At 40.3% G+C, this 21,880-nt stretch overlaps 2 protein-coding genes across 2 annotated transcripts in view; both read right to left on the bottom strand.

Moving 5' to 3' along the window:
* Window positions 1-16,394, bottom strand: part of zgc:85777 (acyl-CoA/acyl-ACP dehydrogenase) — a 48,439-nt gene extending 32,045 nt beyond the window's left edge. The window contains exons 1-2 of the mRNA XM_036953413.1: window positions 16,154-16,394; window positions 3,368-3,488 (exon numbers count right to left, since the gene is read on the bottom strand). Of these exons, the coding sequence (XP_036809308.1) occupies window positions 3,368-3,488; window positions 16,154-16,336 (304 nt within the window). The 5' untranslated portion in view covers window positions 16,337-16,394. The remainder of the gene's footprint in view (window positions 1-3,367; window positions 3,489-16,153) is intronic.
* Window positions 16,395-16,853: 459 nt separating this feature from the next.
* Window positions 16,854-18,172, bottom strand: LOC110496638 (guanine nucleotide-binding protein G(T) subunit gamma-T1-like). Its single transcript, XM_021572654.2, has 3 exons — window positions 18,100-18,172; window positions 17,690-17,788; window positions 16,854-17,294 (listed from the first exon to the last, which is right to left on the bottom strand). Exons 2-3 carry the CDS (start codon window positions 17,783-17,785, stop codon window positions 17,166-17,168), a joined length of 225 nt encoding a protein of 74 aa, XP_021428329.1. The 5' UTR covers window positions 17,786-17,788; window positions 18,100-18,172; the 3' UTR covers window positions 16,854-17,165.
* Window positions 18,173-21,880: the final 3,708 nt, after the last annotated feature.

Below are 21,880 nucleotides of genomic sequence, written 5' to 3' on the forward strand. Positions count from 1 at the left end.
AGCAAGGAACTGAAACGTTAGCTTTCTTACATAGCACATATTGCACTTTTACTTTCTTCTCCAACACTTTGTTTTTTCATTATTTAAACCAAATTGAACATGTTTCATTATTTACATGAGGCTAAATTGATTTTCTTGATGTATTATATTAAGTTAAAATAAGTGTTCATTCAGTGTTGTTGTACAAATAAAAAACATTTTTTAAATTGTCCGATTAATCGGTATCGGCTTTTTTGGTCCTCTAATAATCGGTATCGGCGTTGAAAAATCATAATCGGTCGACCTCGAATTTAGAGGACAAAAACATTGATACAACTAACAAACCACTCAGCTACAGTGTTTTGAAATCCTTTATAAACAATGACAGTGTGAATCCACAATGACATGCCAAACCACAGAAATATATCTTGCCCTCTGTATTGCAAAAAGGGAAATCGATGTTCTGGGACATGCCCACAAGGCTTGTGATTGACAGGTCCTCTTGGATGTGGGTGTAACACATGGGTCTATCCTCAGCCTGAAGTGTCGCCAGTTGCCCCACCGAATTACTAGCTTTTGCATGATGGCGATTGGCAAGACGCTTCAAGGGGGGGTCATTGTGCAAGCAAGGCAGAGGCCAGATTAAATTTAATTAATTAATTAAATTCATTCAATAGTTTTTCCCCCCTCATCAATCTACACACAATACTCCATTAACAACAAAGCAAAAACAGGTTTGTAGAATTTTCTGCACAATAAAAAAAAGAAAAAAAGAAAACTGAAATATTACATTTCCATAAGTATTCAGACCCTTTACGTAGCACTTTGTTGACGCACCTTTGGCAACAATTACAGCCTCGAGTCTTCTTGGGTATGACAAGTTTCCCCCCATTCTTCTCTGAAGATCCTCTCATGCTCTGTCAGGTTGGATGGGGAGCGTTGCTGCGCAGATATTTTCAGATCTCCAGAGATCTTAGATCGGATTTAAGCCTGGGCTCTGGCTGGGCCACTCAAGGACATTGTCCCGAAGCCACTCTTGCATTGTCTTGGCTGTGTGCTTAGGGTTGTTGTCCTGTTGAAGGTGAACCTTTGCCCCAGTCTAAGGTCCTGAATGCTCTGGAGCAGGTTTTCATCAAGGATCTTCTCTGTACTTTACTCCGTTCATCTTTCCCTCGATCCTGACTAGTCTCCCAGTTCCTGCCGCTGAAAATCGTCCCCACAACATGAGGCTGCCACCAGCATGCTTCACCATAGGGATGGTGCCAGGTTTCCTTCAGATGTCACACTTGGCATTCAGGCCAAAGAGTTAAATCTTGGTTTCATCAGACCAAAGAATCTTGTTTCTCATGAAACAAGTTTCTCAAAAGGTGCCTTTTGGCAGCTGTCATGTGCCTTTTACTGAGGAGTGGCTTCCACCTGATTGGTGGAATGCTGCAGAGATGGTTGTCCTTCTGGAAGGTTCTCCCATATCCACAGAGGAACTCCGGAGCTCTGTCAGAGTGACCATCAGGTTTTTGATCACCTCCCTGACCAAGGCCCTTCTCCCCCGATTGCGCAGTTTGGCCCGGCGGCCAGCTCTAGGAAGAGTCTTGGTGGTTCCAAATGTCTTCCATTTAAGAATGATGGAGGCCACTGTGTTCTTGGGGACCTTCAGTGCCCTTCCCCAGATCTGTGCCTCGACACAATCCTGTCTTGGAGCTCTACGGAGAATTCCTTCGACCTCATGGCTTGGTTTTTGCTTTGACATGCACTGTCAACTGTGGGACCTTATATAGACAGGTGTGTGCCTTTCCAAATCATGTTCAACCAATTGAATTTACCATAGGTGGACTCAAATCAAGTTGTAGAACACATCTCATGGATGATCAATGGAAACAGGATGCACCTGAGCTCAATTTTGAGTCTCATAGCAACGGGTCTGAATAGTTATGTAAATAAGGTATTTCTGTAAAAAATATATATATAGATTTGCAAACATTTCTTCACTTTTTTTTCTCGCTTTGTCATTATGGGGTATTGTGTGTAGATTAATTAGGATTTTTTTAAATTTAATCAATTTTAGAATAAGGCTGTAACGTAACAAAATGTGGAAAAAGGGAAGGGGTCTGAATACTTTCCGAATGCACTGTAGGCTATCAGAAATATAGGCTATTAGCAATATAGGCTATTAGCAATATGTGTCTCGTCTCAGCGTTAGTCTCTGACAGTGTAGGATAAACCATAAAGAGGTTATCTAATATACCATCTGGTAATCTGATGTGTCTGGGACTTCCTTGTCCCCCTTCTCTCTAATCCAGCCTGTTAATGCTGAAGGGCTCTGTAGTTAGCACTTTGTAAAGCTGCTCGCGCCACTCTTCTCTGACCTAGCTAGATTTATGAGCCGATTTCCCCATAGGGCCCACCACGACCAACAACACCCACTGCATTGTTCTCTGTAGTAGTTCACTTCAAAATAAAAGTTTGTTAGATGTTTTGACATCTAGGGGGACTAATGTCGAGATTAGTTGTATTTTCTAGTCATTGGGTTGATATGCTGTATTTGGATCTAGATTGGTGTGTAGTGTGACTTGGACCCATCTCGACCTCTTTTGAGGTCTGAAAACATCTTGACAAAATTAGACTTAGGAATGAATCACCACTTTAAATTCTGAAACGTGTTATATATGATTAAAATACGACAATCAAAGTTTTTCTAAAAAGTCTATTTCCCCCTCAGTGATGCTGCAGGTGGTAGAGGACAGCATTTGAAATGGAAATAGGACTGACAGCTTTTGTGGAACGTAACTCCACACATTCAGAGTGGGCAAATATCTACACTCACCACAATATGGCCGCTACTCACATCCACATATTCAGTGGAGTGGGCCAAAGCCAGAATGACACCCTAAGCACTCCTTAGGCCTATATCATCTTGAGTCTGGTATGCAACAACATTTCTCTACTTAATTTTCTCACGCTAGCCCTTGAGAGGCTCTTCTGTTGAGTTTTGATGAAGATCAGTGCCTAGTTGGACACATTGGGCACTTAGGGGTCTATGAGGAACTCATTACCACTTGCTGCTGCTTTATCTTTCGAGACCCTTTTACGAGGCTACACCATTTTCTTATTTTCAAGCTGCTCCTCATCTCACTCTGATTCAGGTGATTGTTCATGAAAACACTACATTCATTAAACCATCTTTATCATCTGAAATTAGCTGCCCTCTTCAAAGCGAAGTGCTTTCAACTGACACAGTTTTATAGTGGGGAGACAGTGAAATATGTTTAGCATAATTTCCCACAAATGAATCAGAATCAGGCAAAGAAATATCTCAGAAAAAGTCATTAACCGGGTGATTTTTTGAGACAATTCAATTTCACAGAGGAAGAGACACAGAAGAAGTTCATACCAACTGGCTTGTTGACACCCAGAAAGCCAGCATTTCCCAAGAGCTTGAAGACTTTGTGGGCAGGAAATATCCCCTCTGCCTCCCATTGGTCCACATAGGGGTTGATATCCTGGTCGATGATCTACAACACATGCAAAGACAGAGGGAAAGATGACAAACACATGGACGTAGGTGTGGTACGAGCTACGTGGCCTGGACGTAGGTTGTCTGTGTGAGAATGGATATGGATGCCAATGGTGTGGTTGTGTGAGACTAACTTTTACTTTACATTTCATTCCAATCTATTGAATGTTAATATAAATAGCTTACTTTCCCCTGACAATTTACAGTGCCTTGCGAAAGTATTCGGCCCCCTTGAACTTTGCGACCTTTTGCCACATTTCAGGCTTCAAACATAAAGATATAAAACTGTATTTTTTTGTGAAGAATCAACAACAAGTGGGACACAATCATGAAGTGGAACGACATTTATTGGATATTTCAAACTTTTTTAACAAATCAAAAACTGAAAAATTGGGCGTGCCCCCTTAAGTTAATACTTTGTAGCGCCACCTTTTTCTGCGATTACAGCTGTAAGTCGCTTGGGGTATGTCTCTATCAGTTTTGCACATCGAGAGACTGACATTTTTTCCCATTCCTCCTTGCAAAACAGCTCGAGCTCAGTGAGGTTGGATGGAGAGCATTTGTGAACAGCAGTTTTCAGTTCTTTCCACAGATTCTCGATTGGATTCAAGTCTGGACTTTGACTTGGCCATTCTAACACCTGGATATGTTTATTTTTGAACCATTCCATTGTAGATTTTGCTTTATGTTTTGCATCATTGTCTTGTTGGAAGACAAATCTCCGTCCCAGTCTCAGGTCTTTTGCAGACTCCATCAGGTTTTCTTCCAGAATGGTCCTGTATTTGGCTCCATCCATCTTCCCATCAATTTTAACCATCTTCCCTGTCCCTGCTGAAGAAAAGCAGGCCCAAACCATGATGCTGCCACCACCATGTTTGACAGTGGGGATGGTGTGTTCAGGGTGATGAGCTGTGTTGCTTTTACGCCAAACATAACGTTTTGCATTGTTGCCAAAAAGTTCAATTTTGGTTTCATCTGACCAGAGCACCTTCTTCCACATGTTTGGTGTGTCTCCCAGGTGGCTTGTGGCAAACTTTAAACAAAACTTTTTATGGATATCTTTAAGAAATGGCTTTCTTCTTGCCACTCTTCCATAAAGGCCAGATTTGTTCAATATACAACTGATTGTTGTCCTATGGACAGAGTCTCCCACCTCAGCTGTAGATCTCTGCAGTTCATCCAGAGTGATCATGGGCCTCTTGGCTGCATCTCTGATCAGTCTTCTCCTTGTATGAGCTGAAAGTTTAGAGGGACGGCCAGGTCTTGGTAGATTTGCAGTGGTCTGATACTCCTTCCATTTCAATATTATCGCTTGCACAGTGCTCCTTGGGATGTTTAAAACTTGGGAAATCTTTTTGTATCCAAATCCGGCTTTAAACTTCTTCACAACAGTATCTCTGACCTGCCTGGTGTGTTCCTTGTTCTTCATGATGCTCTCTGCGCTTTTAACGGACCTCTGAGACTATCACAGTGCAGGTGCATTATACGGAGACTTGATTACACACAGGTGGATTGTATTTATCATCATTAGTCATTTAGGTCAACATTGGATCATTCAGAGATCCTCACTGAACTTCTGGAGAGAGTTTGCTGCACTGAAAGTAAAGGGACTGAATAATTTTGCACACCCAATTTTTCAGTTTTTGATTTGTTAAAAAAGTTTGAAATATCCAATAAATGTCGTTCCACTTCATGATTGTGTCCCACTTGTTGTTGATTCTTCACAAAAAAATACAGTTTTATATCTTTATGTTTGAAGCCTGAAATGTGGCAAAAGGTCGCAAAGTTCAAGGGGGCCGAATACTTTCGCAAGGCACTGTACTTGGAAATTGACTCACCATCTTGACAGAACCACCTTAAGAACGGTCCATAGTTGTAAATAAACGGGAAGTTGTCAATTGTATTTTCAGCAGTCCTGTTCTGCCTCTACTTCAGTCTATGTAACCTATCACTGGCAGACTGCTAGACTAAGGTCTACATATCAATGAATACAAAAAGAACACAAAACATACTGAAAGAACATCTCATATGGATGAATACATGCTATGATAAGAGGGGGATGCTATTGTGTGTTCTACTTCCCACCTATCTATTACACTCACTGTCAACAAGCCTTTATTGCAGTTTCACAAGACTGCCGATAGAGATCGGATTAGTTTATTACCATGTAGCCTAGCTCCCCAAACCCAATCCAAATTCTTGTCATTAAGAGGGAAACAATTATACTATAGTTTGAGACTAACAAGCCTATGTTTGCATCTAACAATGTTAGCCAAAAATCAAATCTAATTTCCCTATGGAGTCACCATAATACTAACTGTACCAGTTACAGTATACCAGCTCCAGCACATGGACATAGAGATGTGCAGGAATCTAGAAGCATGAAGATGAAGTGATTCAAATTAAGTGAAACATTAGATCCTCCATGTAAAGCTACAGTAATATATTATGGATTATGAAAATCTCTCTTAAATCCACTTGAGGGCATTCCCTTCATAGCGGGGCCACAGCCAAACTCCCCTGCGTCATACTTGAAAACTGTTAGGGAGTGAAGGGATGAGGAGCGGAACACTCCCGTTCTAGAGATATGGGAGTGTCAAGAGACCATTGGTACGTCCCAAATTGCATATGTAGTGCACTACTTTTGAGTAGTGCCCAATACATTGTTTACACAAAACATTAAGAACACCTGCTCTTTCCATGACCGACTGACCAGGTGAATCTAGGTGAAAGCTATGATCCCTTATTGATGTCACTTGTTAAATCCACTTCAATCAGTATAGATGAAGGGGAGGAGACCAGTAAAATAAGTATTTGTTTATCCTTGAGACATTTGAGACATGGATTGTGTGTGCCATTCAGAGGGTGAACGGGCAAGACAAAATATTTAAATGCCTTTGAATGGGGTATGGTATTAGGTGCCAGGTGCACCAGTTTGAGTGTGTCAAGAACTGCAATGCTGCTGGGTTATGCCACGCTCAACAGTTTCCTGTTTGTAACAGTAATGGTCCACCACCCAAAGGACATCAAGCAAACATGACACAACTGTGGGAAGCATAGGAGTCAACATGGGTCAGCATCCCTGTGGAACGCTTTTGACACCTTGTAGAATCCATGCCCCAACGAACTGAGGCTGTTCTGAGGGAAGGTGTTCCTAGTGTGTGGTACAGGGTGTCATTTGTGTATAGGGAACAGGGTGTCATTTGGGACGCAGCCCTTGACTCATATGATTTGTGCATCCAATAGGTCTTCAGCTGGAAAACTACTTAAAAAGACACTATCAACATCCTACATTTTCTCTGCGAACTCAACCACTTCTTAGGGGGAGATGATGCCTACATGTGTATATGCTAACCTCATTCGCAAAGATAAACAGCATGATGAGATGGATGGTGTTCTTTTTTGAAGGTGCATAGAGTACAGTAGAAGAGCTTAAACATACAACTACTATCAGCTTTTAAGTGTTTAACATAGCCTATATGCATTTAATCTACGATGCATAATTGGTTTCAACAAGCCACCTGAAATTGTTTCTCGAAGTCTACATCCTCATAAAAATAGACCTGTTTTTAGGCGGAAATGTTCAAAACAGTTAATACTGCCTATGTAAAATAGTTTGATTTTAGGCAACGACGTGTGCTTCCTCCCAATTCCATTTCGGTAGTTAATGTAGAGACCCTTGACAAACCTGTCCATAAATCTGCATTCAAGCGTTGCTGTGGAGCACAACAACTCTCCAATGGCAGGTAGAGAGAAAATTAAAAGCAATTAAAAACACCATAATTATGCAGTTAAGTGAGGAAAATGACTAATTTAGTGTAATGCAGCTTCCTTCAGTGCATAAGCCACAGTCAGGGGCCACGAGTCACTGTTTGTTCTAAAATCTTAAAATTCAGTCTTATTAAATATGACTGAGTTCATAACCAGAGTAAAGCACAAGTTCTGGCTTTCCATGGGGGTTTGAAGGCATTTCAAGACAAACGAACAATTGCCAAGAGGAAAATGCCTCCCCAAAATGCCTGTTTTCATATTCCAAAAGATTGTGCAAGGAGGGATAGCAACATACACAGAACTGGCTCCTCTACCTGCCAAGAATAACAAACAGACCTATAACCTAAGAGTACAGGACAGGTAGGCCTACTGTATAACCTACGAGTACAGGACAGGTAGGCCTATAACCTACGAGTACAGGACAGGTAGACCTACTGTATAACCTACGAGTACAGGACAGGTAGACCTACTGTATAACCTACGAGTACAGGACAGGTAGACCTACTGTATAACCTACGAGTACAGTACAGCTAGGCCTACTGTATAACCTATGAGTACAGGACAGCTAGGCCTACTGTATAACCTACGAGTACAGGACAAGTAGGCCTATAACCTACGAGTACAGGACAGGTAGGCCTACTGTATAACCTACGAGTACAGTACAGCTAGGCCTAGTGTATAACCTATGAGTACAGGACAGCTAGGCCTACTGTATAACCTACGAGTACAGGACAGGTAGACCTACTGTATAACCTACGAGTACAGGACAGGTAGACCAAACTGTATAACCTACGAGTGCAGGACAGGTAGGCCTATAATCTACGAGTACAGGACAGGTAGGCCTATAACCTACGAGTACAGGACAGCTAGGCCTACTGTATAACCTACGAGTACAGGACAAGTAGGCCTATAACCTACGAGTACAGGACAGGTATAACCTACGAGTACAGAACAGCTAGGCCTACTGTATAACCTACGAGTACAGGACAGGTATAACCTACTGTATAACCTACGAGTACAGGACAGGTAGGCCTACTGTATAACCTATGAGTACAGGACAGCTAGGCTTACTGCATAACCTATGAGTACAGGACAGCTAGGCCTACTGTATAACCTACGAGTACAGGACAGGTAGACCATACTGTATAACCTACGAGTACAGGACAGGTAGGCCTATAACCTACGAGTACAGGACAGGTAGGCCTATAACCTACGAGTACAGGACAAGTAGGCCTATAACCTACGAGTACAGGACAGGTATAACCTACGAGTACAGAACAGGTAGGCCTACTGTATAACCTACGAGTACAGAACAGGTAGACCTATAACCTACGAGTACAGGACAGGTATAACCTACTGTATAACCTACGAGTACAGGACAGGTAGGCCTACTGTATAACCTATGAGTACAGGACAGCTAGGCTTACTGCATAACCTAGGAGTACAGGACAGCTAGGCCTACTGTATAACCTACGAGTACAGGACAGGTAGACCTACTGTATAACCTACGAGTACAGGACAGGTAGACCATACTGTATAACTTACGAGTGCAGGACAGGTAGGCTTATAATCTACGAGTACAGGACAGGTAGGCCTATAACCTATGAGTACAGGACAGCAAGGCTACTGTATAACCTACGAGTACAGGACAAGTAGGCCTATAACCTACGAGTACAGGACAGGTACAACCTACGAGTACAGGACAGGTAGGTCTATAGCATACGAGTTTCTTTCTGGGATTGTACAGAACAATAACACTATACACACACTACACTCACTCCAGGGTAAGGCATGAGTAACAAACCTGTGAGAAATAAAGCACAGTATAATCAAAATGGCCAACAGACAGATATGAGCAGAGTACGGGTCCCGCTCTTCCTCTGCAATAAATGCACAATTTGACAAAGTTCAAATCCTGAGGAAGGGAACGGGGAGGATCTGCTAGGTCTTAGAAAGGGAAATGTCCATGTCTACTGGGACTATAAATCATACATAAAGGTTATTTTTGACTGGTAAAGTTGCATACCAGAACAATTTCACAACACAGAGCTGTGAATTATAAGTTGGGGTCAAGAGCACTGTCAAGAACACTACTTTCCCCTGACATGGCTGTGTTTCACACCTAGCTGGGCACAGTGCAATAACATTCCAGTAACATCACTTAAACATGTTTTCAGGGCAGTCATCATTTCATGACTGAGCCAAGGATTTGAAATAGAGTAATCTCAGAAGTTGTACTTTACTCTAAAATGGAACATAGGTTAGAACAGGTTAGAATATTCTGATTGGATTTGCAATGTGATTATGAACTTCTGACCTTGTAGTAATTAAAGGATTTTTTTGTGTGCCACTACCAACTTTACAATGCACGCAACCCTCAACTGTATTCTTTTAATAAACTACAGGTCCTATTTGTCCCACTGGTGAGTTGTATTCATATTGTTTCTCATTTCCTTTTAGATTTATATCCTTCCCATCTTCCGCATGTTCGTTTATTTTCAACCTCCCTGCATCCTTTGAGGTTTAAGTCACAATAGAAAACAATTTTATTTCCATTTACGTCCCTGTCTTGATTTCCTTCTGTTTATGGGCTCTCTGTATTTTTAGCTCTTTGTCCCCGGTGACTGTCTAGCAAAGCGGAAGGCAACCATAGTCTTATAGGGCTGCAGGTACTTTAGAGGTTAGCCTATGCCTAGTCCCAACCAGAGCCATATATTTAGACAGTTAGGCCAACTTTTTGAATATTGTTCTAATTCTAGACATTCAGTTACATAGCATTGTTTAAATATTCCCCATATAATGTTCATGAGGAGCTAACTAGGCTGCCATAGAATGTTGTTGTGTTATGTAAATGCATCATAATGCTCATTCTAGACATTCCGTTTTATAGTATTTAAAAAATATATATATTCCATTTAATGTTAATAGGGTGCTAACATGGCTGCCATATAATGTTGTCGCGTCATGTAAATGCATCATAATGCAGAAACCACATTGGCCCAACTCATGGCTCTGGTCCCATTTAGGCATCATACACCTGACGCAGTCACACATGATAAACATTCAAGTGGAACGGACAGCGTTTTAGCAACATTAAATCTTATTCAAATATGTTCATATACACCCACAGGAAGAATAGGACACATTTTTTACATTGTCTAACAAGCGAGCACTAAGATATGGTTAATAAATTCTTAGAATGTTTGGGAATGACATATCCACCTCATTTTCGAACGTTGCTATGGACACAGCCAAACAACGGAAGTGATGGATTCGACTTACGCTTTATGTCCCTAGCGCAGCACACTGGTGGCAAACTTGCAAGAGTAAATCATTTGAAAGAGTCTATTTATAGAGAATAAAATTCTAATTTGATACTTATTAAATTCAAGTTTGCTAACGTTAGCTACTTACTAGTAGGCTAGTTCTGTTGTAATAATAACATTAGTTGTGTTTTGTCAGAGTTAAGGCCCGGGCCATCCACCAAGCCAATAACTACAACGATAACTAATGATAAACAATAGGCTACATAACTATAAAATGTGGGTGAGCATCCACACTAGAGGAAAGTTGATAGTTTATTGATCTACAGTCCTACACCAGTTAATCAACACATCCTACGCACTGCTATTAATTAGGTGGTAACAAGACCATTCATGAGGTCTCTTAACACACAGATACTGGTTCAGACCATTCAGTGCTTTCAGGGTGTGTTCATTGTCATACTGACAATTGCAAATAATACATCAATGCACATGTAGGCCTAATTAAAAATAATATAGTAACTCATATTTAATTGTAGCAATTCGACAACAAACACTTTTTAGCCTACGCATATTCTTAGGTCTACAGTATGTCATTGTCTTGTTGATCAAGTGATTTCCATAATTATTTTGTTTCTTCTTTTTCACTGTGCTCATCTCTGTCTGTCCTGTGCAACTATTTGCAAAGCATCAGTGCAACATTGTTATCATAACCGGCCAAAAGTGATCACACCAATGCACTTTTCTATGCTGTTGGCCTGTTTTACATTCAGCAATTAAAAGAGCAAGCCTGATTCTTTTCCCAAATAAGCTATTAGGCCTAGTATAAAACAATTATTTAAAATGTCCTGTCGCTTTTGTAGCTTATAGCTTTTCCTGGGATTTCAAGAGAAGAGAAACGGCCTATTGCGGAGAGGCTTGCGTAGCCTATTGCCTGTTGCGCATGGGAACAGCTGGAAAGTGGTGCTAGTGATGTGTAGCCGAAGTAAGAAGCTAAATAGAGGCTAGATATTAGGCGATTCATTAGCTAAATATTAGGGCTATAGGCTACCTGTCAAAGTGCAAGAAAAACAAGTAACCAGATTATGAAATGGCAGATCTGTAGTGCATTCCTCCAGGCTGCGCTCTGTGTTCCCCGGCCATGCAAAGCTCCACTATTGATTAAATCCAGTGGCGACCCATCATTCAGGGAAGGTGGGGCTATTTTGAGCACCACCTGTTTTGAGCTCCACATTTTTTGCAAAAAAATAATAAATAAATACAATGACAAAATTGGGCTTGCCTATTTTCGCATGTTATTTTGGCATTAATGTGTCACATATCAGTTTGTAAAAAATGTAAAAAACATATATATATATAATTGAGTTAATAAAGCCGCAAACAAACACAGTCTCTTTTTTGTCTTCTTGAGCAAGGCAGCTCCAAAATGCAGGTGTTTCTGCCTGGCTCAGTGCTTTCTGTGGTGGTGGGGCAAGCAAGCAGAAAATACGGAGTGTTGTGCCGTGATTGGCTCAGTGTTCTGCCACTCATGGGGAAACTACGTCACCGCGAAGTGTAAGGGGAGACCTCTAAAATTCTCGCCCTTTGGCTGCTGACATAGCGTTACATTAAAAGTGGCCATCCAAGAAGGATCAAGGTCATTTGCCACAGATAAAATGACGTCAAATCACGTTATATTTATAGTAGCTTTGATTGGACTGATCATGTCAACATCATACTTTCAAAATCTTAGCTAGCAGTCATCATAATGAATCACAAATTATAGACAAAACGTATCGGTGCTCATTGGCCATTGGACATAAACATTACACAACAAGTTGGAAATCACAAATTCAACAATGAGTGGTTTGGAAGGACGCGAGCACAGCACAAGGTGAGTACAAAAATGTATTGTACGCTGCTGCATAAATTATGTGAAATGCCAGGGCAATATGCATACTGTAGCTAAGAAAGTAATAACGTTACTACAGTAAGTGTATGTTGTGTAGTAAGCTGTTAGTAGCCCATGTGCCTCACGCTAATAATTTGGTCCCTTTTCACCTCTTAATTAGCCTATAGCCTGTTTTAGAGAAATGTCATCATCGAATATTGTAAGAGCTTTCATTGTCTGCTTATATGCCCCCGTTATTTATCCTACGGTTCTGACTTGGTGTACAGCGCGAATACTGTAGGAATGGCCCATGTTCTGAATTCTGCCACTGGACATTTTGAAAGTGCTGAACAAATAATTAATCGAAATTACGGATTGCCTCTTGTCCACTCGTCGTTCCCTTATGCCATAGTTTGGTACATCAATTGTCAGTAGAAACCACATTTGTTTAAACAAGTCAGCCATAACAGCTATGTTTTTTTTAAAAGGCAGTAAATGAGGCTGAATTAACTGTTTAACTGGCAGACAAGGCTCCGTGGACAGCCAGAAGGCAAGCATCCCGGAGTCACTTCTTCACTGTTGACATTGAGACGGGTGTTTTGCAGGTACTATTTAATGAAGCTGCCAGTTGAGTACTTGTGAGGCATCTGTTTTTCAAACTAGACACTAATGTACTTGTCCTCTTGCTCAGTTGTGCACCGGGGCCTCCCACTCCTCTTTCTATTTTGGTTAGAGCCAGTTTGCGCTGTTCTGTGAAGGGAGTAGTACACAGCATTGTACCAGATCTACAGTTTCTTGGCAATTTCTCGCATGGAATAGCCTTAATTTCTCAGATCAAGAATAGACTGACGAGTTTCAGAAGAAAGTTCTTTGTTTCTGGCAATTTTGAGCATGTAATCGAACCCACAAATTGCTGATGCTCCAGATACTCAACTAGTCTAAAGAAGGCCAGTTTTATTGCTCTTTAATCAGAACAACAGTTTTCAGCTGTGCTCACATAATTGCAAAAAGGATTTCTAATGATCAATTAGCCTTTTAAAATGATAAACTTGGATTAGCTAACACAACGTGCCATTGGAACACAGGAGTGATGGTTGCTGATAATGGGCCTCTGCACAACTATGTAGATATTCCATTAAAAATCAGCCGTTTGCAGCTACAATAGTCCTTTACAACATGTCTACACTGTATTTCTGATCAATTTAATGTTATTTTAATTTAATGGACAAAAAAAGGTGCCCTTAAAAAAAAAGGGACATTTCTAAGTGACTCCTAACTTTTGAACAGTAAAACCTAGGTAAGGCCAAGGTTTTAGACTAGAACATTCTTCTACCTAGGCTACAACACCATGTAATGAGGAATATATTATTGTTATCAAGTCAATACAAAATTGTTGTCTAGGGCTGTAAACTGCAGTGATGTAGGACATTTGAATAACTGCTCATACCTGCTGTTTTGTTTCATGTCGAAATAACTGCATAGGCCTACAGCCTAGACCTGATCATGCAACCATTTGGATCAGTTTGGGTCTATTCTCAACAGTTTAGAAGGTCCAGAAAGGTACATTAGCAGGCTACTCAGATGGTGTATTTTGTCAGGATGTAGCCCAGTGTTAAGATAGGCCTAATATATGAAAATATGGGCTTCTCCTTTCCAACTCCCCGCCTGCTAATACTGTAGCCTATTTTACATTCAGCAAGCAAGCAAAAGCACTCATCTCTCCTCCAATAGGCTATTAGTAGGCTAAAGAAAATAAGTGTCCAACAAGCTTTTGCATTCTGGTTTTTCCTGGGACTCAACAAGATTGAAAATGAATAGCCGTGGCAGCGGAGAGGCCAGGTGCGTAATACCATAACAGAACAATTAAGACAGACTGGCTCCAGATGTAGCCTATAGCCTAAGTTAGAAGAATATGTGTAACGGATGTGAAATGGCTAGCTAGTTAGCGGTGTTCGCGCTAAATAGCGTTTCAATCGGTGACGTCACTTGCTCTGAGACCTTGAAGTAGTGGTTCCCCTTGCTCTGCAAGGGCCGCGGCTTTTGTGGAGCGATGGGTAACGATGCTTTGTGGGTGACTGTTGTTGATGTGTGCAAAGGGTCGCGACCGGGCGCGGGCGAGGGGACGGTCTAAAGTTATACTGTTATTAGACCATAATTGATAAGCTCAATGTTAAGCTTAATACTGCAGTGACAATATCTAGTCAATTTACACAGAAAAATAAAAACATTAGCAGGACAGTAATAAGGTGTATTTTGTCATGATGTATTAGCTAACAGAAACATTTGAATGCTGGGACTTCTAGTGACGAGCATATGAATTATGATAATGCGCGAGCAGGGAAGAATTTGTATCCATAGTTTCCGCGTTTGGCGGAAATGGGTGGAGGCAGCAAACAATGTACTATGTCAGCTGTGATTTACAACCTGATAGGAATATTTTTGGGACGACCAACAAATGTATTGGTTAATTATATTACTCATGTATTGAACTGCATCCATCTATTCTGCCAACAATGCCTTACTGTACATCATGGAATTTTTGGTCAAATAAAACCAATTAAAAAAAAAAAACTCTTATGGTTTTGTGGTATAAACAGGGAATTTTATTTTTTTTACTGATATTATGATTGTTTGTTTCATCATAAAGTAGTTAAAACACTGTCAGTTCTACTTTAATGATTGGCTAAATTCCACCTACTGGTCAGGTTTAATGCAAAAAGTTAAGCTTATGGGCTTGTTCGACATTGCAGCTGACAGTGCAGGCGACTGCCAACTGACTAATCTACAAATCACCTTGCATCATAAATAATCATTTGTTCTTAACTGACTTGCCTAGTTAAATAACTACTTATTATTTGTAGACTAGTCAGTCAGTCACAATTTACCCAAGATACATTATGGTTTTGATGCTCTTGAACACAGCCTATAACTCAAAACACCTGACATACCTGTAGCACTCCAGGACCAGGGTTGCCTTCAATAAGCCTGATGAATATTCAAGTACAGGTTTATGAAGCAGATTCTACTCAGGGATTAAACAACAGGCAAAAATCAAGAGGTAGATTAATTTGACAAAATTCCAGTTATAAATGCATTGGGACAATTGTGTATGAATACGACATGTGCTTGATGCTTGGCAGGTTGAATGAATGACATTGAAATATTGATTGACAAAAAAATTCACTGTCGCTGATTGTGACAGAAACACGGAGATGTTTGTTTCAACCACGCTGCAAAATGTTTCAACCATAACGAGGGCTACAATTGTAGTGCAATATTTCATAAATAACACTAATAGTTGGTTGTCTATAAGTGGTATAAAACGAATCTGATTGATATATAACTACAATAACAAAGTACTGTATCTATGTCAAATTCAGACAAACGTCACGTGAGTCAGTGGATGTTTGTTTTTTTCTCCCACAAGGCTGTATCCAACTAATGCAGCTTTTTCTGTTTTGTTCAGGTTGTGGTGCTTGTAATATTGCGAAATATTGTCGTAGGATAGAACTGAAACTTTATTCAGATAATACGAATAGAAAGGGTCGTTTGTGTCGAGTTAGCCTTTCTGCTAGTGACCTCTCACCTACTTTCATGGTCCTTAAAGTGCGATTATCATTTGCAAGTTATACCACCAATATTCACCTCCACGAAAGCTATATTATTATTAACTTTGTGTGAAATTGAATCATGATTTTATTATTATGTGGTTCATTGTTGTAATGGTACGCTAACTAACTGGCTACCAGTCTTGCATACCTTTTTAAGAGATTCCTTCAACGCAAAATGCTCTGGTGTGTAGAGTAAATGATCAGCCGTTATCTCTGAACCACTGGCCGTTTTGGGTTTAGATGAGACATTTTCAGACAGCTTCCTTGTACTGCTTAGCGAGGTTAATTTGGAGAAATGACGGCTTACTACCAAATTCAGTCGCTGAGCCATTTCTTTGTAAGTAACAGTTTATGTTGTGTGTGCGTCAATGAGCTGCACATGCGCAACTAGTAGTGTCACAGGCTATTGCCACGTTCAAAACAATTGGGAACTCCGAAATCTCCGATTTCTGTGCGGGCCTTTTCTAGAGATCCGTCTTTCCGACCTGAAGATCACTGACGTCATGATGTGATTTCGTATTTTTTTCGAGTTCCCAGTTGTTCTCAACGCGGCATAAATGCAGTAGTAGGTCATGTCAGACAAAGTAGAAAGCTGTAGGCTAGAAAGTGGGATTTCATGATGTTCAGGTGAGCTACCCATAACATACATGTTCCTTACTTTCATAACTACTTTTTTCCCCATTGATGGCAGATTTGTCAATACCATCTTGTGTCTATAAGCATGTGTCTATAAGCCTGTAAAAGTACTCTGTCTTTCACACAACATTCGGGTGACTTGTAGTTGTAAACAAGCTCATTTAATTACTGTGGTTTTGTCCAATAATGAAACAGATGGTGCACACTCAGACTATAGACAGTCTCATGGGAGACAAGCTCTTTACTGACAATATAAACCATCCAACAAACCTCTGACAATCATTCCAAAAACAACCCTTATTTCCTGCATCACTCCAAGGAGGGATCACAATCTAGAAGGATTCATTTACATGGTTTCATGAGATTTAGATTTATTTACATCTGTTTGTTTTTTTACCATCTCCTCTCGGTTAGCTATTGGTGATCCAGCTATGTTTCCTAGGAAGGGGGCATGTCCTTGGGCACTAGAGAGGGTCTAATCAGTGAAAGAAAAGCTCCACTGTCTGTTCTGACTCCTGTCCTCTTCAGCAGACGACACATCCACCTTTCAACTCCTTGAATGGGTTCTTGTCTTCTGCGATGCCTTTGACCAGAGTGTCCTCTTCTACACCGGCCTGAACCGCCTCCATAAACTCAGTACAGCACTTAGACGTCTGTCATACAAAAGAAGTGTTAACATGTAACACACACAACTGTAATATCAAGAATGCATTTACATTTTAGTCATTTGAAAGACGCTCTTATCCAGAGCGACTTACTGGAGCAATTATGGTTATATGCTTTGCTCAAGGGCACATGGACAGATTGGTTTGAATCCCCGAGCCAACTACATGAACAGCGACTTTTCAGTTACTGTCTCCTGACCGCTAGGTTACCTGTCATTACAGTCTCTTTTGATGACCAATCCATTCTACTTTGGAACATTTCATGGCTTTTATCCATGTTTAAAATACAGTGCAAATGTATTACTATCCCACTTATTATTATTACATAGATATTACTTTTACAATTGGAAAAATTCTCAATCAAAGTAAGGTGTCAAATTTACCATCCATCTCTCAAGCTTGACTTCAATCTTCTTTTGGTCTCTTTCCATCTTAGCCTTATCCACGTCTGTCAACTCGTCCATATTTATCACCGGCATTGTCTGTCAAAGAATAAAAATACATTGTTGCCAAAGGGAAGGTAAACATATTCTTAAAGAAGAGCCACACTCACAAAAACTATTTTAGAATGTGTCTCGTAGAACCATGACAATCATCATTGTATGCATTAGGTTGCGTATCTTTTGTTATTTTGTTGATTAGGGTTGTGGATATTATTTTATTTTATAAAAATTGCCCCCAATACTACACTCAGATGATCCATTCCCTATGCTTGCTAGATTAATTAATGTAATAACGCCAATTTATCAAATATTTATATTAATTGGAAAAAATACAAGAAAAAAATACTTACTGTGTTTTACTGGTAACTGTCTTCCACCCCTGAATACTGCCAGAGAAATCTCTCTCCTCTCCCTCAATCCGGGTTATAAAGTAATCTGCATAAACATCCTAATCTCTTAATCTGATTAAAACTATGCCCTTTAATCCAACACTGCAGCATCATAGTAGAGGCCATAGGGCCACTCCCCAGGTGTCTGTTATGAGTCTCTTGTTTAAACCACATGGCTGTTGTGTTGTTATGATGTCTAAGAATTGCGACGAGAGTGGAAGAATATGAACAGTATGTGGATACCAACAATATTTTGCCTGTGATTCTCTTCACTGTTCCAATGCAGATATGGGTCAAGGGGAATGACACGGCAGTTCAGGTTAGCATGACAAGAAGGCTAATCTGAGTTTTCAGTGCAGATAAAAAAGCATAGACTAAGGAAAGATACTACAACAGATGGATCCATTTTAGACATTTTATCAGATACTATTATCCAGAGCAATTTACAGTAGTGAGTTCATACATGTTGATACTGAGCCCCCATGGGAATCGAACCCACAACCCTGGCATTGTAAGTGCTACCAACTGAGTCACATGGAACCATCATGTGTAGAGAGATGTGTAGCCTATGGATCTATTAGCCTACATTTTCTATGGCTTTTAGATGTAGCAAGGTTACATGTCAGTGCAGAGGGAAAATGCAGACAGAAAAAAATGTGTGGGAGTATGGAGCTTGCCAGCTTGTAGTCCTAAAAAAAATCAAATGAATGGGGGGGAAATGGGTTTTGGAGGTTAACACAGGCTTATGAGATCATATATGTTTTGTTCTATGTGTTAATATCAGTCAGTTAACATGACCTTTATGAATTATGAAGATTTTATGTGCATTATCTTTTTTTATGTTATTACATCAACTCGAATTGAATTAGTCGCATTCACATATAGCAGATGTTATTGCGGATGTAGCAAAGTGCTTGTGTTCCTAGCTCCAACAGTGCAGTAGTATCTAACAATTCACAACAATACAAACAAATCTAAAAGTGAAAGAATGGAATTAAGAAATATATAAATATTAGGATGAGAAATTTTGGCGATTACAGCCTCGAATCTTCTTGGGTTTGACACTACAAGCTTGCACACCGGTACTTGGGGAGTTTCTCCCATTCTTCTCTGCAGATCCTTTCCATCTCTGTAAGGTTAGATGGGGAGAGTTGCTGCACAGCTATTTTCAGGTCTCTCCAGTAGAGGTCAACCGATTATGATTTTTCAACACCGATACCGATTAATCGGCCGATTTTTATATATAAATTTGTAATAATGACAATTACAACAATACTGAATGAACACTTTTATTTTAACTTAATATAATACATAAATAAAATTAATTTAGTCTCCAATAAATAATGAAACATGTTCAATTTGGTTTAAATAATGCAAAAACACAGTGTTGGAGAAGAAAGTGAAAGTGCAATATGTGCCATGTAAAAAAGCTAACGTTTAAGTTCCTTGCTCAGAACATGAGAACATATGAAAGCTGGTGGTTCCTTTTAACATGAGTCTTCAAAATTCCCAGTTAAGAAGTTTTAGGTTGTAGTCATTATAGGAATTATAGGACTATTTCTCTCTTTACCATTTGTATTTCATTTACCTTTGACTATTGGATGTTCTTATAGGCACTATAGTATTGCCAACCTAATCTCGGGAGTTGATAGGCTTGAAGTCATAAACAGCGCCGTGCTTCAAGCATTGCAAAGAGCTGCTGGCAAACGCAGGAAAGTACTGTTTGAATGAATGCTTACGAGCCTGCTGCTGCCTACCACCGCTTAGTCAGACTGCTCTATCAAATATCAAATCATAGACTTAATTATAATATAATAACACACAGAAATACAAGTCTTGGGTCATTAATATGGTCAAATCCGGAACCTTTAATTTCGAAACAAAACGTTTACTCTTTGAGTGAAATACAGAACCGGTCTGTATTTTATCGAACGGGTGGCATCCCTAATTCTAAATATTACTGTTACATTGCACAACCTTCAATGTTATGTCATAATTCTGGCAAATTAATTACGGTCTTTGTTAGGAAGAAATGGTCTTCACACAGTTCGCAACGAGACAGGTGTCCCAAACTGCTGCATATACCCTGACTCTGCTTGCACAAAACGCAAGAGAAGTGACACAATTTCCCTAGTTAATACTGCCTGCTAACATGAATTTATTTTAACTAAATATGTAGGTTTAAAAAAATATACTTGTGTATTGATTTTAATAAGAACGGCATTGATGTTTATGGTTAGGTACGTTGGTGCAACGACAGTGCTTTTTTCACGGATGTGCTTTGTTAAATCATCACCGGTTTGGCAAAGTAGGCTGTGATTCGATGATAAATTAACAGGCACCACAATGATTATACGAAGGACAACGAAGGACAAGCTAGTTAAACTAGTAATATCATAAAACATGTGTAGTTAACTAGTGATTATATTAAGATTCATTGTTTTTTATAAGATAAGTCTAATGCTAGCTAGCAACTTACCTTGGTTCCTTGCTGCACTCGTGTAACAGGTGGTCAACCTGCCATGCAGTCTCCTCGTGGAGTTTTTTATTTATTTTATTTCACCTTTATTTAACCAGGTAGGCTAGTTGAGAACAAGTTCTCATTTACAACTGCGACCTGGCCAAGATAAAGCATAGCAGTGTGAACAGACAGCAACACAGAGTTACACATGGAGTAAACAATAAACAAGTCAATAACACAGTAGAAAAAATAAAATAATAATAATAACAATAATTGTAAAAAATAATCTATATACATTAGTGCAATGTAATCGGCCATAATCGGCATCCCAAACTGCCGATTACCCGATTGTTATGAAACTTGAAATCGGCCCTAATTAATCGGCCATGCCAATTAATCGGTCGACCTCTACTCTCTAGAGACATTCGATCGGGTTCAAGTCCGGGCTCTGGCTGGGCCACTCAAGGACATTCAAAGACTTGTCCCAAAGCCACTCCTGCGTTGTCTTGGCTGTGTGCTTAGGGTCGTTGTGGTGTTGAAAGGTGAACCTTCGCCCCAGTCTGAGGTCCTAAGCGCTCTGGAGAAGGTTTTCATCAATGATCTCTGTATTTTTCTACCTTCATCTATCCCTCGATCCTGACAAGTCCCTGCCGCTAAAAAACATAATCACAGCATGATGACGCCACCGCCATGCTTCACCATAGGGATGGTGCCATGTCCTCCAGATATGCTGCTTGGAATTCAGGCAAGGTGATCAATTTTGGTTTCATCAGACCAGAGAATCTTGTTTCTCATGGTCTGAGAGTCCTTTAGGTGCCTTTTGGCAAACTCCAAGCAGGCTGTCATGTGCCTTTTGCTGTAGAGTGGCTTCTGTCTGGCCACTCTACCATAAAGGCCTGATTGGTGGAATGCTGCAGAGATGGTTGTCCTTCTGAAAGGTTCTCCCATTTCCACAGAGGCACACTGGAGCTCTGTCAAAGTGACCACTGGGTTCTTGGTCACCTCCCTGACCAAGGCCCTTCTCCCCCGGTTGCTCAGTTTGGCCTGGGCGGCCAGCTCTAGTAAGAGTCTTGGTGGTTCCAAACTTGTGGACCTTCAATGGTGCCTTGACACAATCCTGTCTCGGAGCTCTACGGACAATTCCTTCGACCTTATGGTTTGGTCTTTGCTCTGACGTGCACTATCAACTGTGGGACCTTATATGGACAGGGGTGGGCCTTTCCAAATCATGTCCAATCAATGTAATTTACCACAGGTGGACTCCAATCAAGTTCTAGAAAA

Source organism: Oncorhynchus mykiss, chromosome 18 (genome assembly GCF_013265735.2).
Source record: "Oncorhynchus mykiss isolate Arlee chromosome 18, USDA_OmykA_1.1, whole genome shotgun sequence".
NCBI classification, from domain to species: domain Eukaryota; kingdom Metazoa; phylum Chordata; class Actinopteri; order Salmoniformes; family Salmonidae; genus Oncorhynchus; species Oncorhynchus mykiss.